The sequence below is a fragment of the Mauremys mutica genome, chromosome 3 (assembly GCF_020497125.1).
Source record: "Mauremys mutica isolate MM-2020 ecotype Southern chromosome 3, ASM2049712v1, whole genome shotgun sequence".
Taxonomy (NCBI): Eukaryota; Metazoa; Chordata; order Testudines; family Geoemydidae; genus Mauremys; species Mauremys mutica.
In genome coordinates, this window is record NC_059074.1 from 126,818,082 (window position 1) to 126,834,555 (window position 16,474).

Consider the following 16,474-nt stretch of genomic DNA (forward strand, 5'->3'; position numbering starts at 1 on the left):
CTTCGGTCTGGCTTCTCTAGAGAGACACTGTCTGTCCAAGTCCATGTGTGTGGTGTGATACTATGAACTACTTTCAGGGCACATTGGACACCACTGAACTGATTTCACTTGAGAGCCTGAGACTGAACATGAATGGAAGTTTCAGGGAGCAGGAAGTGTAACAGATACTGCAAAGCAAGTGTTACCAAATACCCTTGAGTATCTGAAGCAATAGTGCTAAAATCTGTTCCACTGGCTCATGTCCTAGGCAAGGATAGATAGCCACAAAGCTTCTGATGAGGAAACTAGTTTGTATAAAAATTCAGAAGACTTCCTCACTCTCCCTACTCTAAGCCTTTGTCCAGAGCATAAATCAAATCCTTTTAACACAAAATCCCACTGATTTTTCCTGATGGCTACATTTAAAAGCTAACGTTATTCCTGAAAATGTCTATCAGTGTTACAAATGTCTTCCAGCAAAAGTGAACAACATTTAAGAATATATATTACTGTGACCTAATGCATCCTGACAACGTATTTATACCACACAGAGAGATGTGCATGGGGGGCAGGATAGCTCAGTGGTTTGAGCATTGGCCTGCTAAATCCAGAGTTGTGAGCTCAATCTTTGAGGGGGCCATTTGGGGATTGGTCCTGCTTTGAGCAGGGGGTTGGACTAGATGATTTCCTGAGGTCCCTTCCAACCCTGATATTCTATAAACAGATACAACTCTAATGAGAGTTCAGTAAGATGTCAGGGCACTTAGCATACCTGCCTTTGTGTACAAAAAAAAATAGGAAAGCCATCCAAGCCACTAACACTGGCTGCAAGATCCTTCCTAGTCAGAGCTCTGTCCATTTCAAACACAGTCTCTTACATCAGTGAAGTAACTTTGCAGAAGTGGCACAATAGTGGACCATGCCCTTTTGTTCTCTCTCTCTCAGCCCTCCTCTGTCAGGGCTGCACACTCCCTCCTCTCTAGGTTTAGACTGTGTTTTGTGCAACAAGTCTTTTCATTGCCATTAGAACAAAAGGGTCTTTTTCTCACCCATTGGCAATACTTGCATAGCTTGTCATGGCAATAAAAGTCTCACTGAAGTGACTAAACCACATGCTTTTGCCATGAGCTGTTTTTGTTTCTGATAGACACTAGTGCCCTCTTGTGCTTCAAATGGGCAATGCCAGTTGTGCCTATGTTAGGCTCCTAGGAGGAAAAACAGCTTGACTAGAGAATAAAATTTGCATTTCAAAGATCAGCATGGTAGATGGGTGGGCCTGCAGGACACAGTTTTGATAACACAGTGAGGAGGCAACAGATTAGTAGTCAGGACTATAGCCTCAGGATTTTCCCTTGTACCAGAGGCCATTAAAATCTTGCTGCTGTAGTTGAAGCTGGTCCAAAAATACCTTTTTAATTTAAAGGGCACTTGTGTCAAAATTTCTCAACTGAACTTTGGGTTTGTTTTATGAAAAATGTAACTAAACAATTCAATTTTTAAAAACTGAAAGTGTCTACTAAAAAGTTTGCAGTTCCCAGTTTGTCATTGAAAATGATTTTTTCCATAAGAGATTTTTTTCATTAAAACCATGGTTTTTTTGACACACATTAAAAATTGACTAGACGGCGCTTCAGTGATGTGTGGGTCTGCACTTATACCTCGGGGAATACTGACATGGTGTTTTCAACTGTATTGCTGATCACTAACTCCTGGCATCACAGCAGAATTTAGGGTGACCATATGTCCCGATTTTATAGGAACAGTCCTGATTTTTGGGTCTTTTTCTTATAGAGACTCCTATTACCCCCCACCCCCATCCTGATTTTTCACACTTTCTGTCTGGTCACCTTAGAGCACCAAAAGTCTCATGTTCCCCTGACTGTGACTTACTTTACGGAGGTGGATATTTCTTCACCTGTTGCTTCCTTGGAATTGAGGTGTGAAGGAATTGCTTCTGCACTCAAAGGCCTCTTGTGCAGTGCTGCTAAGCGCCCTCACCTTGAAAAGTCTCTAGATGGTGCAAAAAAAAAAGGTTTTGAGCTAAGTACTGGGAGTGATGGTGGGAGCCTGTGGAAGCATTATGGGTACTGCATGGCTGAGGGTTGGGCAAGAGGTTCTGTGTAGAAGACAGGATTATGGGTGCCAAGGGGGGTAGTGTCAAGAGCTCTATAAATGCCAGAAAAGTGGTGCTGAGTGCCTGGGAGAAGCAGGGTGCTAGGGATGAAGGGAGCTCTGGGGGCTGGGTGTCTAGAGGGAGGCAAGGGGCTGGTAGATGTTGGGTGTCCAGGGAGATGCAGGGGGCTGGATTGTGGGTGTCTGGAGGAGGCGGGTGCTCCTGGTTCACTCTCACCCCCTCCCAGTGCATGGCAAACTGGGATTGGCAAGGAAGCTGAATGCTGGGGAACTGCATACACAGCTGGCTGCAGCAGGAGCCAGGGAACTGCATGTGAAGAGGCTGTGACTGGTGGATGTCACAACCAGGTTCAGGTCTATGCAGGACGTGTGAGGAAGCAGCAGAGACTGGGCACAGAGCTGTCACAGAGGGGCCCCCAAGAAGACACATCACTTATCGATCCTGGCCTGGAAACCTGCACGCTCCCATTTGCTTTTAGAACTACACCTGAGGAGTCCCTACTCTCTATTGGACTATCCTCCTCCAGGATCCACATAGGCGCTACTATTGTATTACCTTAAATTGCTACTGTATCTCAGATATTTGCAACGTTCCCTTTTCTGCCAGCCATAATAAAATACCCCTTCACTTATCCACAGGTCTGAGTGGAACGCACTAAAGGTATGCCCTAGCCTCTGAAGCACTTCCTGTGTTTGCCTCAGTCATGGTACCCTTTGTGCGCTATTAGTATCTTAGGGTATGTCTACACTACCAGAGTAGTTCGATTCTACTTAAATCGAATTTGTGGAACCGATATTACAAAGTCGAACGTGTGTATCCACACTAAGGACAGTAATTCGACTTTGTGAGTCCACACTAACGGGGCGTAGACATTGGAAACGGTGCACTGTGGGCAGCTATCCCACAGTTCCCACAGTCCCCGCTGCCCATTGGAATTCTGGGTCGAGCCCCCAATGCCTGCTGGGGGAAAAAAATGTGTCGAGGGTGGTTTTGGGTAACTGTCGTCATTCACTCCCGCCCTCCCTCCCTGAAAGCACCAGCGGGCAATCAGTTCACGCACTTTTCTGGTGAGTGACAACGCGGACGCCACAGCACTGCGAGCATGGGTCCCGCTGCGATCATCGCTGCAGTTATGGCCGTTGTCAACTCCTCACACCTTATCGTCCACCTTTTTCACAGTCAGATGCTGAGAAATCAGGCGAGGTGGCTACGGCAGCGCGGTGAGGACATGAAGTCTGAGAGTGGCATAGACCTCTCACAAAGCACGGGACCCCGCGCCGTGGACATCATTGTGGCAATGGGTCATGTTCATGCTTTGGGACGGCGATTCTGGGCCCGGGAAACAAGCACGGACTGGTGGGACCGCATAGTGCTGCAGGTCTGGGATGAATCACAGTGGCTGTGAAACTTTAGGATGCGTAAGGGAACTTTCCTTGAACTGTGTGAGTTGCTGTCCCCTGCCCTGAAGCGCAAGGACACCCGGATGCGAGCAGCCCTGACTGTGCAGAAGCGAGTGGCCATAGCCCTCTGGAAACTTGCAACGCCAGACAGCTACCGGTCAGTAGCAAACCACTTCGGCGTGGGCAAATCTACCGTGGGGGTTGCTGTGATGCAAGTAGCCAACGCAATCGTTGAGCTACTGCTCTCAAAGGTAGTGACCCTGGGAAACGTTCAGGTCATCATAGATGGCTTCGCCGCGATGGGATTCCCAAACTGCGGTGGGGCTATAGATGGAACTCACATCCCTATCCTGGGACTGGACCACCAGGCCAGCCAGTATATTAACCGAAAGGGCTACTTTTCAATGGTGCTGCAAGCACTGGTGGACCATAGGGGACGTTTTACCAACATCAACGTCGGATGGCTGGGCAAGGTTCATGATGCGCGTGTTTTCAGGAACTCTGGTCTGTTTAGATGCCTGCAGGAAGGTATTTTCTTCCCGGACCACAAAATAACTGTTGGGGATGTGGAGATGCCTATAGTGATCCTCGGGGACCCAGCCTACCCACTAATGCCCTGGCTCATGAAGCCCTATACAGGCGCCATGGACAGTGACAAAGAACTCTTCAACTACTGGCTGAGCAAGTGCAGAATGGTGGTGGAGTGTGCTTTTGGACGTCTCAAGGGGAGATGGAGAAGCTTACTGACTCGCTCAGATCTCAGCGAAACCAATATCGCTGTGTGCTCCACAATCTCTGTGAGAGCAAGCGGGAGACCTTTATGGCGGGATGGGAGGTTGAGGCAAATAGCCTGGCTGCTGATTACGCCCTGCCAGACAGCCGTGTGATTAGAAGAGCCCAGCGGGAAGCGATGTGCATCCGGGGGGCTTTGAAAGCTAGGTTCCTCAGTGAGCAGGGTAACCTGTGACTATTAAGTTTGTTTACAGAGAAGCTGAACCTGCCCCCGTTTCTTTACCCAGTTAATGTTGACTATCCTCTGCAGTTACATACCCCGTTCACCCCCTTCCAACACACGTTTAAAAATAAAATACATGGAACTTTGTTAATTAACACCGTTTTCTTTATTACTGATTTCGCGGTGAAGGGTTGAAACTGGGACGCAGACTGTGGTGGGTAGGGTGTGTAGTGATGTAAAGACCGCTTCTAAACTCGAGGAATGACAGGCTCCTGCTCCTAGAGCGGTGCGCGGTGGCGGACTGGTTGTTTCAATGGAGCCTGCCACCCCTCCTTTTCGGGACTCTGTGTGTGGGGGCTATGTGACATTGTGGCGGGGGAGGACGGTTACAGATCCCCTGCTGTGTGGCTCTGTGATCCAGGATAAGGACCGCTGCATAAGATCTCTAACCGCCCTCCCACGGAACATGAAAACCACCTCCCAGACTGACCAGGGTGCCTAGTGACTGCACTGTGTGTGTGACCTGCTGCTGAACCTGCCCCTGTGTCTGTACCCTGGTAAAGGTGACTGTCCTGTCCAATTACCAACCCCCTTCCCCCTCTTCAAACACAGTCTCCTCTAAAAGAACATTTTTTATTATCAACTAGACAGTTAGGGGATGAAACTGGGACGGGGGCTTGGGTGTGGCGGGAAGGAAAGGACTTATCAAAATTTTAGGAATGAGAGCCTTCTTGTAATTGAGCACTCTGCAGTGGTGGAGTGACAGTTTTCACGGCCCCTGCCGCCCCTCCTTCTTGGTACTTTGGGTGAGGGGGGTATGGGACTTTGTGGCGGGGGAGGGCGGTTAGAGATAGACTCCAGTGGGGCTCTGTCCTCCTGCCTCCGGTCCTGCAGAACATCCACAAGGCACCAGAGTGTGTCCGTTTGCTCCCTCATTAGTCCAAGCAGCGTTTGAGTCGCCTGCTGGTCTTCCTGCCACCACCTGTCCTCCCGTTCACTGTGTGAGCGCTGGTACTGCAACATGTTCTCCCTCCACTGGGTCTGCTGGGCCGCCTTGGCTCAGGAGCAGCCCATAAGTTCTGAGAACATCTTGTCCCGTGTCCTTTTCTTTCGCCGCCTAATCTGCGCCAGCCTCTGTGAGGGGGTGTAGCGGGCTGGTGTGGTTCCCCTCCTCCCCGGGGAGGGTTGAGTCCTGGAAACCAGAAGGGGCGGGGCTACAAAGCAGTGAGCCCGCCTCTCAGAGGGTCAGGCGGCGACCCGGAAGTATAAAAGCCGGCCATTCCAGCTCAGTCAGAGCCCAGCCACCGCCGGGAGCAGACCTGCCCGAGGGAACTCGTGACTGGGAGGCTGCTGGGGCCCAGAGCAGTTGCCCAGACTGGCCGGGGCATCCCCTCGCTCGTTACTGGGAAGACCTGCTGGAGCTTCCCCGCGCCACATATGAGGAGGAGCCGCCAGAGACTTCCCCGCTTCCTTGTTGTTACCCCGAGGAACCCCCGGAGCAGAATTGGCCGGATTTCCCCGAGGAACTGCCGGATCTACCCCCCAGCCTGGGCTGTGAGGAGCCCATGCAGTGGGACTTCCCAGGAGCGGACGCTGCGGACCAGGTAGGCCCCGAGGGGGATATTGGAAGTGGCCTGGGGACAGCCGACCTCAGTCAGGCTGCTGACCAGACAATGCCCATGTCAGTGTGTTGTGGTCAGGACCCCAGTGACCGTCAGTGGTAATGACCGCTGTCTAGGGCCCTGGGCCGGGATACAGTGGAGTGGGTGGGCCTGTGTCCCCCCTGCCACCCCACTCGTGGGTGGCAGTTATCCCCCTCACCCCAGTGCTCAGCCCCTGCACCTACGGGCCTGAGCTCCAACTGTTGTTGCCCCGCCCTAAGCTAGGGCCTGGGCCTTCCTAGACTTTGAGCTGTTTACTGCTCAGCCCCTGAACCAAAGGGCCTGGGCCTTCCTGAACTGTTTGCTGCTCAGCCCCTGAACCAAAGGGCCTGGGCCTTCCTGAACTGTTTGCTGCTCAGCCCCTGAACCAAAGGGCCTGAGCCACTTTGTACTGTTTGTGTTGTTGCCCAGCCCCTGCATCAAAGGGCCTGGGCTTTCCTGAACTGTTATATTTTTCCTCAGCCTTGCAGCAGAAGGCCTGAGCCCTAATTGACTCTGACTCTATTGTTGCTCAGCCTTAAAGGAACAGGGCAGAGCCCACGTGAGATCAGCGGGCCGGTGTGGCTCCCCTCCTCCCCTCGGAGGGTTGAGCCCCGGACCCACACGTTTACAGGGGGATGCCGGGGTAGGTCGGGAGACAGTCGCAGCTGTGTGATGGGAAAAAGGGAGTGAATTCCTTACAAAGATACATTTTTGCGAACAATGAACATAGTCTAGTCAGTCTCTGTGAACAAGACCATGCACAGCACCTATCTCATGCGCACTCAGGACAAGGTTGAATTTTCGGCCTTCGCATTCAGTGCCTGGGGTCTTGCAGTGGAGATCAGACAAGCAGGGCAGGACAGCAGAATTCGTGTAGCAGGCAGACATGGTAAGCCGCAGACATTTGGCTGCTTAAAACTTAATTTATAGCAGTGCCCTCCTTTCACGGTCAAAGCAATGCTCCTAGCGTTGGCCAGTTCCTGCTGCCGGCAATCCGGAAAGCATGAACTCTGGCCCTGTCCCACCCCCTCGCGGCTGTCCCTGGGAAAGATCCCTGTATGCTGCCCCTGTCCCGCCTCCACCACGTGGCTGTAAACCGCCGGTTACAGTTATGTAAAGGAACAGGCAAGCAGTCCCAATACTAACATTCCCCTAATTCAAAGCAGGTCACCATGAGCGACATCACCCTGATGAGGATCAGTGACACAGCTAAATACCGCATGCTGCGTGAAAGCCAGCAAAAACCAGGGCCCTATGCCACCATGCTCTGCGAGGCAATGATACTAGAGTACCTGAGGATAGCCTGGCGCGGAAAAGTGTGCTACCACGGAGGACGCAATAAGGCTGCTCTCCCCAGGAACCTCATGCAGAGGCTTTCCAACTACCTCCAGGAGAGCTTCATGGAGATCTCCCATGAGGATTTCTGTTCTATCCCCGTACATATTGACCTTCTTTTCCCATTGTTAATATTCCTGTTCTGTTAAAAATAAATGTTTACATGTTTAAAGCACTTACCAACTGATCCTTCCCCTGATTCAGGGTCCGGGTTAACGGCTGGGGAGGGGATCTCCGTGAGGGTGAAGAAGAGATCCTGGCTGTCGGGGAAATCAGCATTGTAAGCGCTGTCGACTGCCTCATCCTCCTCATCTCCTTCCTCATCTTCCCCGTCTGCGAATATCTCAGAGGAACCGGCCGTGGACACTATCCCATCGTCAGAGTCCACGGTCACTGGTGGGGTAGTGGTGGCGGCCGCACCTAGAATGGAATGCAGTGCCTCGTAGAAACGGCATGTCTGGGGCTGGGATCCGGAGCATCCGTTTGCTGCTTTGGTTTTCTGGTAGCCTTGTCTCAGGTCCTTGATTTTCACGCGGCACTGCGTTGCATCCCGGCTGTATCCTCTCTCTGTCATGGCTTTGGAGACCTTCTCGTAGGTCTTCGCATTCCGTTTTTTGGAGCGCAGCTCCGAAAGCACAGACTCATCGCCCCACACAGCGATCAGATCCAAGACTTCCCGATCAGTCCATGCTGGGGCCCTCTTTCTATTCTGAGATTGCATGGACACCTCTGCTGGAGAGCTCTGCATCGTTGCCAGTGCTGCTGAGCTCACCACGATATCCAAACAGGAAATGAGATTCAAACTGGCCAGACAGGAAAAGGAATTCAAATTTTCACAGGGCTTTTCCTGTGTGGCTGGTCAGAGCATCCGAGCTCGGACTGCTGTCCAGAGCGTCAACAGAGTGGTGCACTGTGGGATTCCATCCACACCTACCCTAATTCGACATGGCCATGTCGAATTTAGCGCTACTCCCCTCGTCGGGGAGGAGTACAGAAATCAAACTAAAGAGACCTGTATGTCGAACTAAATAGCTTCGTTGTGTGGACGGGTGCAGGGTTAATTCGATTTAACGCTGCTAAATTCGACATAACCTCCTAGTGTAGACCAGGCCTTAGAGGTTCGGTGTATCTATATAAGAAGATTCCAGGATTGTCACTCTGAAGTCTAGAATGTCTGAGTCAGCATGAAGCAGAGGAAACTGCTCCAGGCATAGCTGAGAGCGCTTTGTTCAGAATATCATCAGGTTCAATCACCACTGGAATTCAGTGCGTTACCATCCAATTTTTAAGTTCTCAGCCTACACCTATGCGACAGCAGGCTACGTAGCTATGCCATGCGGAAAGTCTTAGACTACTGTGAGATCAGAAGTAACTCAATCAAATCACTGCCCTTACCTCTACAGCTAATTTGCATGGAAGTTTGTATGAGTGAGACTGCACAGATGGTGGATTACTTGGCCGAACTACCACAGTTCTTCAAAACCACCCACAACAATGTAACCAGCATCCTCATAATCCTAAATGCACATAGTCCCTCCCCACTGTGCACACAGCTCTCCCAGCACAAAACACAACCCACACACAAATCAATATAACAATAACCCAGAACATCTGAAGCCTAGAATAGCTGTTGTGTCACTGTGAAGCAATAGAAACAGATAAGCATAGTTGAAAGTTTTTAGTTGAGAGTATCACAGGGTTCAATAACCACGGGGATTCAGAGTCTGTTATAATGCAATTTCTCAGCCATTTCTGGCTTAAAAAACAAAACAAAACTAAAGCCACGACTATGAATTCTGTCCATGCAACATCATAGGCTTTCGGCAACTAGTAATTACAGTTCTTCCCTACTTCACAGGGAAGTACTGTACATGTTGTGAGGAAACATTTATTAAATGCTCAGATCCTACAGTGATAAATCCCATTGCAAAGTCTACCTCTTCAAAGAAGTGGACAAACATCAACTAATACTGACAACTTCACTGTGTGGAAGGTCAACAACACTTATTGGCCAATGCATCACAGCAGACAAATACAACACTATGGTCTGGCACATGGAAGAAAACTGGAGATGGCAAAGTCCTTTTGAGAAGTTTAATGTGGAATTAAGAGAATCCCAATATGGAAAAAAATCATTTTGGGAAAACTAAGTTTCGAACTAAGAAAAGAGAAAGGAAATAAAATATTTCTGGGGGTAAAGAGAAAAACCTGGGGAGGAAACAATAAAATAAGTACAGTATATATTACAGAAAGATTAGACTTTAAAAAAATCTCAGTCATAGAATCATAGATTATCAGGAGGTCATCTAATCCAACCCCCTGCTCAAAGCAGGACCAATCCCCAGACATATTTTTTGCCCCAAATCCCTAAATGGCCCCCTCAAGGATTGAACTGATAACCTGGGGTTTAGCAGGCCAAAGCTCAAACCACTGAGCTATCCCTCCCCCAGTCTCATTAGTTGCACCATTTCCCCTTGTGTGGGGTTTCATTTTTGAACCTAGTAGTACTTCTGGCTTTCACAAAATCCCCTGCCAAGGAGTTCCACGCATTGACTCTGAACTGTGTAAAGAAATACTCCTTAGGTTTGTTTTATTAAACCTAATTGGCTGCCTATTAATTCCATTGCATGACCCAATTCTTGTGTTACTGAAGTGATCAACACCACAAACATCCATTCTGACCCCCCCCCCCCCACAGGTCACAGAATTTATCCCACAAATTGGATTAACTCTTATCCTTTAGAATGATATCTAACATCATTATAAAGATCAAGTGAAGGTGAGTCCCACCACTAGCCTCTGGTAATTGCTAATTACTCTCACAGCTGCAAAACTCTTATTTCAAGGTTCAACTTCCAACCACTGAATCTTGTTATACCTTCGTCAGCAAGGTTGAACCCCCTTCCCACACTATCAGATATTTTTTCATTTATAAGTACCTATACCCAGTAACCATGTCACCTCTCAACTTTCTCTGCCTTTAGTTGAGTTCCTTAAGCCTCACATCGTAAGTGTTGTTTTGTTCCTTTGTGAGTCTGTCTACAAACTGAAATAATAAGTCATATTTGGAAAGCAGGACTGGTAATTAATCACCCTCATCTGGAGGCTAGCTGGCACATACACCTTAAAACTCAAGAGGTCCAATTTCTTTTGGGTCCTTCTTTCCGAGTAGATTTAAGTTTGGATCTCTCCTGACTAGCTGCTACTACAAGTGAACCTGGTCCCAGATGGGCGTAAATATATTCAAATCCCTTACAGGGACCTGATGCCTCCTGTCAACTCATTTTGATGCAGCCATTATAGATGCAGTAGTTCCTCATTTATGGGCATGGTGACCACCTTGGGGTAGAAGCATGAACCATGTTCAAGAGAGTTTGTTATTTCTCTTGAGCTACCTCTCCAATAGTATATCCAAGGTCTCCACCTTGGTTTCATGAGCTCCTTCAACACCTTGAATTCATCCACCAAGACAGCTATAGAAAGATTCACTGCCTAATCTGGGAAGAATGAGAGGACATAAGATTAGGGATGTTACTGTAGAACACGAAATGGCCAGAGGGAAACCAAAAATATAAAGAAATATAGCAGCTTAATAACCCATGGGGTGCGCAGAAGTTAGCAGGAAATTGAATTTGCCAGAGAACCTACAGCAAACCAGTCAAAAAGGGGGAAATTTGAGCAGCCACTAAGCTATTGGCACCTCTTCAAATGACTTATTTTTGTCCTCAAAAGAGAATGCAAATTTTGTAATAAAAAAAATTAAATGCAATTCATGCTTTGAGGAAAGAGACAGGTTCCTTACACATGTCAGATACTACACCAGCACCCAGATGCTACGGAAGAGAGGGTTCTTTAGAAATGCTCTGAGTTTGATTCTGGTGGGTGGCAGCTGATTTACCCAGAGGTGATCAGGATGGGGAGATGGTCCTCACACCACTGGGAATCTTCCACAAGCTCTGGTTCCTGGAGCAGCAACTATCATATCCACAATCATCTAGAACCAACACCTCGCTCTTGCAGAGTCTAATTTGTACATTTAGGCCCCGATTCAATTCCCATCCGTCTTTCTACTGATTTTAACCAGAGAGTTAGACTGGATCCTGAAAACAAGACAGACGGATTTGGAAACACTGCCATTGTAAAAAAGCTTACTCTCTTCCTGCCAGTCCCCACTGATAAAAAGTTACTGTAATGATTTGGCTAATGAGTTTTAACTTGTGTGGGCTCTGGTTTAATACATACAATGCGGAAATCCTCATCAGCAAGTCAAAAAAAACATTTCCTCAACCCAAATGCCTCGGGAAAGGACGTTATTTACATTTATACCGTGAATAGCACTGTGAATCCATTCAAATCTGTTTTTCTATCCATCCTTTATTACAAGTGTACATATATTTTTATATATATTTAAATTTTTAAAAACAAAGATTCCTTTCATGGAAAGGAGAAACTTTTGCCATTAAAATAGAGTGACTTATACCATGAGTATATTACAGCTGTACAAACATCGGCAGCTGGTTTCATAACATCATAGATAAAATGCTTATTTTTACCCCCTACCACAACTAATCCAAAAACAAATAATAAAGTAGAACTTCTAGACTCAAAGACAACAAAGTACATTACTAGTCAAAACAGTAGGGTCACATGAATACAAAAAGATTGCATAATAGATATTCACAGTGTTTGTAAGATATAGAGCGAGTCACTTCTCAATCTAGACAAAAAAACAGGTCTATTCTGCCTTTCATATGCATACATCAGTATCAATGAGCTGCATGTACCAACAGGATAAGACTGCCCAAAGTTTGGAGAGTTTTTTCTCTCCGCACCAACTACAAATAAATAAATATATACATATATTTACACACAACCAGCAATTGTATGCAATGGACACACATGCAAGAACTACTTTAACCTTTTAGGCATTGGTGTTCCACCTCGTTTGTAAATCAGACACACAAACTTAGCACTTTAAAATAGTGGCAGCAATAGTTTTAAAATTGTAGAGTGAGTTTTCACATCATTTTGCTGGAACTCTGGGTCTTTTTGTTTGTTTCTAATGTGCACAAAAATCGGTGATAAACTTAACTTCACTATTTGGTGACAGTGATCAGACTGGCACTTTAAAAAAAAGTAGTCAACACTTCAGATAGTCCACTAGAATATAGCAAATATCCAAATGTTAAAGGTAATGTATTTATAGAAAAAAGAGTAAGTGAGCATGCAGCATATAAAGTTCTCCTCACAAAGAACTTCCAGAAAAAAAAAAACCTTGCTAGATTTTTACCCTCCACCTTCCCAGAATGAAAATAATTGAAGGTGAGAGTCTTAACTATAGAAGATGTCCTGGAAGAATTGCATTAGAATTGGTGAGTGATTGAGTGAATTTAGCATTCGAGTAACAGCACTGTAGGCTGAAGTCCTCTTAGAATAGACCCACAGCATGGGCAGCAAAAATAGCCTCAGACCCCCCCACCAGCATTTCTCAACTCTGAGGTGGTCCCTCCAGTGAAAAGGTAAGTTCAGTCTCCATGAAATGAGGTCACCTGTCTGCATGATCCTGGACTGAATCCACTTTCCCCAACTCATTTTACATGCTGTTCAATAGGCCTTTAATGGTTGCAACTTTTGGTCACTACCAGACTGGGGCTGGATTTGACTGGTAATGTATGAGTTAAAAGCTCTATAGCTGTCTAGACTCAAAGTAAAAATAATGAAGTATGATGTAGAGGGGTTTTGCGCTTTGCTTTGGATAGTCAAAGGAAACCGATTAACTCAGCATAATACAAATCATTTTGAAGCATTACAAAGCAATAATAGCAATACCAGTGGAATAAAACATGGTTACAGGTGACAGGCTGAGACTGAGACACACTATCAAAAAATACATATTGGGGTCAGTATTGCATCTATTCGACTCAAAAAATGTATTCAGTGACATTACATTAGTGGGTGCAGAATCTGGCCCACGGACACAGTGCTGAGAATGGGGAAATCTCAAACGGTCAAGTTTTACAGTTCTTGAATTCAACAAGACTCCCAATGACTTCATAGGGAGTTTTGCTCCATCAAGGACTTACCCAAGATATGGAGTTCCAGAGTTACCAGTAAACAGTGAAGATTCTCATACGCATAGCAAGTACAACATACTTTTACTCATGCCCTCAAGCAGCCACCAGCTCAAATACGTTCTAAACATTTTCTGACCAAAAATACAGCAAAAAAAATAATTTTTTTTAAAAGTTTCTTGATAATGAAAATATGTTGAGTCAGAAAGAACGACATATTGAGAGCATGCTACATAGCTGCTTTTGTGCATCTTAAGTTTAAGACCACTTCCTTGTCAAGATAACAAAGGATAACCGAAAAAATGAAGACACCAACAACCCTTGCCTCATGTATAGTAAGTTATTCTGTTGCTTTAGATGACATTTAACTGACATTTTCAACAGAGCAATGTTGGATGCAGCTGCTGTTGTGAGATATACCTATCTGCATGGAAATCTTGTATCATAATTGATATCATGGGGTTTCTGGCTTGGTTATTTTAATAGTTCACTTGCAATGCAACTGTCCAACTGACAGCTGCCTAAGATGGTAATACAATGCAGTTTTCCATTTGTGCTGGGATCACAGTGAGTGAGTGAGTGATCTTCCTCTTAAAAGGCCCAGCAAACTGACTTTCAAAACTGCAATGACGATTTTAACTGTGGTCTGACTGCAGCTTACATGGATTTAACTATTTTCAACTCATTAGTGCAGCAAGATTGATACTGCAAGATGACATTTTGCATTCCTTGTGCTTTATTTTCTAAAATAATTATTCTTTGCTGAGGGGATGTATGGAACATTGATTTGTTACATCATTTCTCTCCATTCACCAGGAAGCAACCTGGCCATGGGGTTATAGGTGGTTGTGCCACTCCCTTTTCCCCCAAGTACTGAAGGTGGGGGAAAAAGGGGAAAACAACATAGCATCACTGTTGTGAACGAAGGCAGAAAGCATCTCATCTCCAGACCTAATAGGAGCACTTTTTATCATATAGTACCAGCGCATATATCCTTTCACAGACCACTGGCACAGTTCCATAGCACTCAAAAAAACCAAACCCACACATCACTACCTTTGACACAGAAACCACCACAAATCTATATCATCAGGTGCCTTTCAGCCTCATCCTTCACCAGTTGAATGCCCCAATCAAAACCAAAACTGGGCATCATCCCTAATAACTAGTCTAGCCATCACCTGAAATCTATTTTCTCCATGTTCAGCCTCCAAAACTCAGAGGGTGAATTCACATGGAATTGAGTTGTTTTTTAAAAAGTGCTCTGATTCAAGTAGAAGTGATCATACTTGGACAACTTCTCCAGTCACACTTCTTTCCTGAAAAGCCAATCAATTAGCACTTTCATCATGACTTCCTCAAAATCCAAACGGCTGGAAGGAGCTGGGTCATCCTTATTATTTTCCAAACAATAACAAGGATGAAGACTGTATCTAGGGATCAATAGTGGAGGTTTGTGGCAATAGTTAGTAGCCAGTGGTTCCCACTTCGTTGCTCTAAAACACAGTTTAAAAAACCAGCAGTACAATTGCTGGTATGTTTTTGGCTTGGTGGTGGATGGAACCTAGAAACAAACCCACAATGGGGCAGAGCCTGCTCCTACTGAAGCCAACAGCGAAGCTTCCATTGATTTCAAAGGGAGCAGGACAGGTATAGATATTACAGAGCTGCAGAAGGGCCATCCCCATTGCTGATAGGCTGAGATGTTCTAGGAGAAAACTGACAGTTGACAGCAGTGCCTCAGTAGAGTGAATTCAAGGGGACCAACACACTGGATTAGTGTAACATTATGGGCACAAAAGGTCAGGAAGTAGGTGGTTTAAAAAAAACAAAAACAAAACACCAATGTGGAATCTGTAGTTCCTTTCAGGTAAGTCAATTAAGATGTGCTCTCTGTGCTATTAGCTTATTAGGTGTTTTGGGCCAACTGCCCACTGGTATTTTAAACAAAAAAATTGTCTGTTCTATTGGGGCAGTCCACTTTAACGGTGCACTGGGTAAAGGACAGATATTCCAATGCCAGTATTTTTCTTTTTAATTAATTAAAGTGCTGCCCTGTAATAAACTTGCAGTTTTGTCAGGTTTGTTGGGTTGTGACACTACTTATACATCCCTTAATAAGGTACAAATGTCATTTACCAATCACCTCCGAGATCAAAAGCAATGTATCGGGCATTGATGAGGTATATATAGTAGCTTTTATTTCCCTAATGAGCCGTCTCCTTGGTTAGGACCTTGCCAACCTGGCTACACCACAAACTCCTCCGGCAGCTGGTCTTCTCCCAAGAGATCCAGAGACAGGCAGTTCATGGATCTCTTTCCATAGAGGGCGGACTTGGTTTTGCAGTCCGCTGTTGAATAAACACAGCCGTAGTTGGCCAGCTTATCCTCCAGTGCACAGCCAAACGTATAGCTGTGGGAGGTGTCCGAAGATAATGTGGAGCTTAGCGGTGGATGCCGATGCTTGTAAAGACGGATGTCATCCAAACTCTGGCTATGCTGGTCTGCGCAGCTCCTGTCTTTAGGCTGTCTCACCTGCCGGTTCAGTAAGAGACAGATGAGGAAATGACTATGAGCTGAAGCACAGCACTTACGTAGCCTAAGGATGCTGGCTCCTAATGCTCATCGGAATTTTCTTAAACTGTTTCTGTTACCTCAAACCACCCCCCATCAGCTTTCTGAAGGTCATTGTCTTAATGAAGAAGCTGAGAACCATGATGAAATTGTGAATTCACTTAACTGCTCTTCTATTTCATCCAGATTCTGATCTCTGTACACTGTGTCCCCAGTGTCAAGTACAATGAATGGAGCATTTGACAGGCGTAAAGTGTGGCCGAAGTGACACTTCCTGGCAGAGCTGGGGTGGTCAGCCTCTGGCTACATAATGAAGAACAAGCACTAGAAAAACATTGGGATGGGGTCCACTAACATCTTATGAGCTAGAGAGAAAGTTCAGA

At 46.2% G+C, this 16,474-nt stretch overlaps 1 protein-coding gene across 3 annotated transcripts in view; it reads right to left on the reverse strand.

Moving 5' to 3' along the window:
* Positions 1-13,888: 13,888 nt before the first annotated feature.
* The window catches only part of FRMD1 (FERM domain containing 1), a 76,002-nt gene continuing 73,416 nt past the window's right edge, over positions 13,889-16,474 (reverse strand). For all 3 annotated transcript variants that reach the window (XM_045012001.1, XM_045012003.1, XM_045012002.1), the window contains one exon: positions 13,889-16,052. In XM_045012001.1, the coding sequence (XP_044867936.1) occupies positions 15,765-16,052 (288 nt within the window). In that variant the 3' untranslated portion in view covers positions 13,889-15,764. The remainder of the gene's footprint in view (positions 16,053-16,474) is intronic.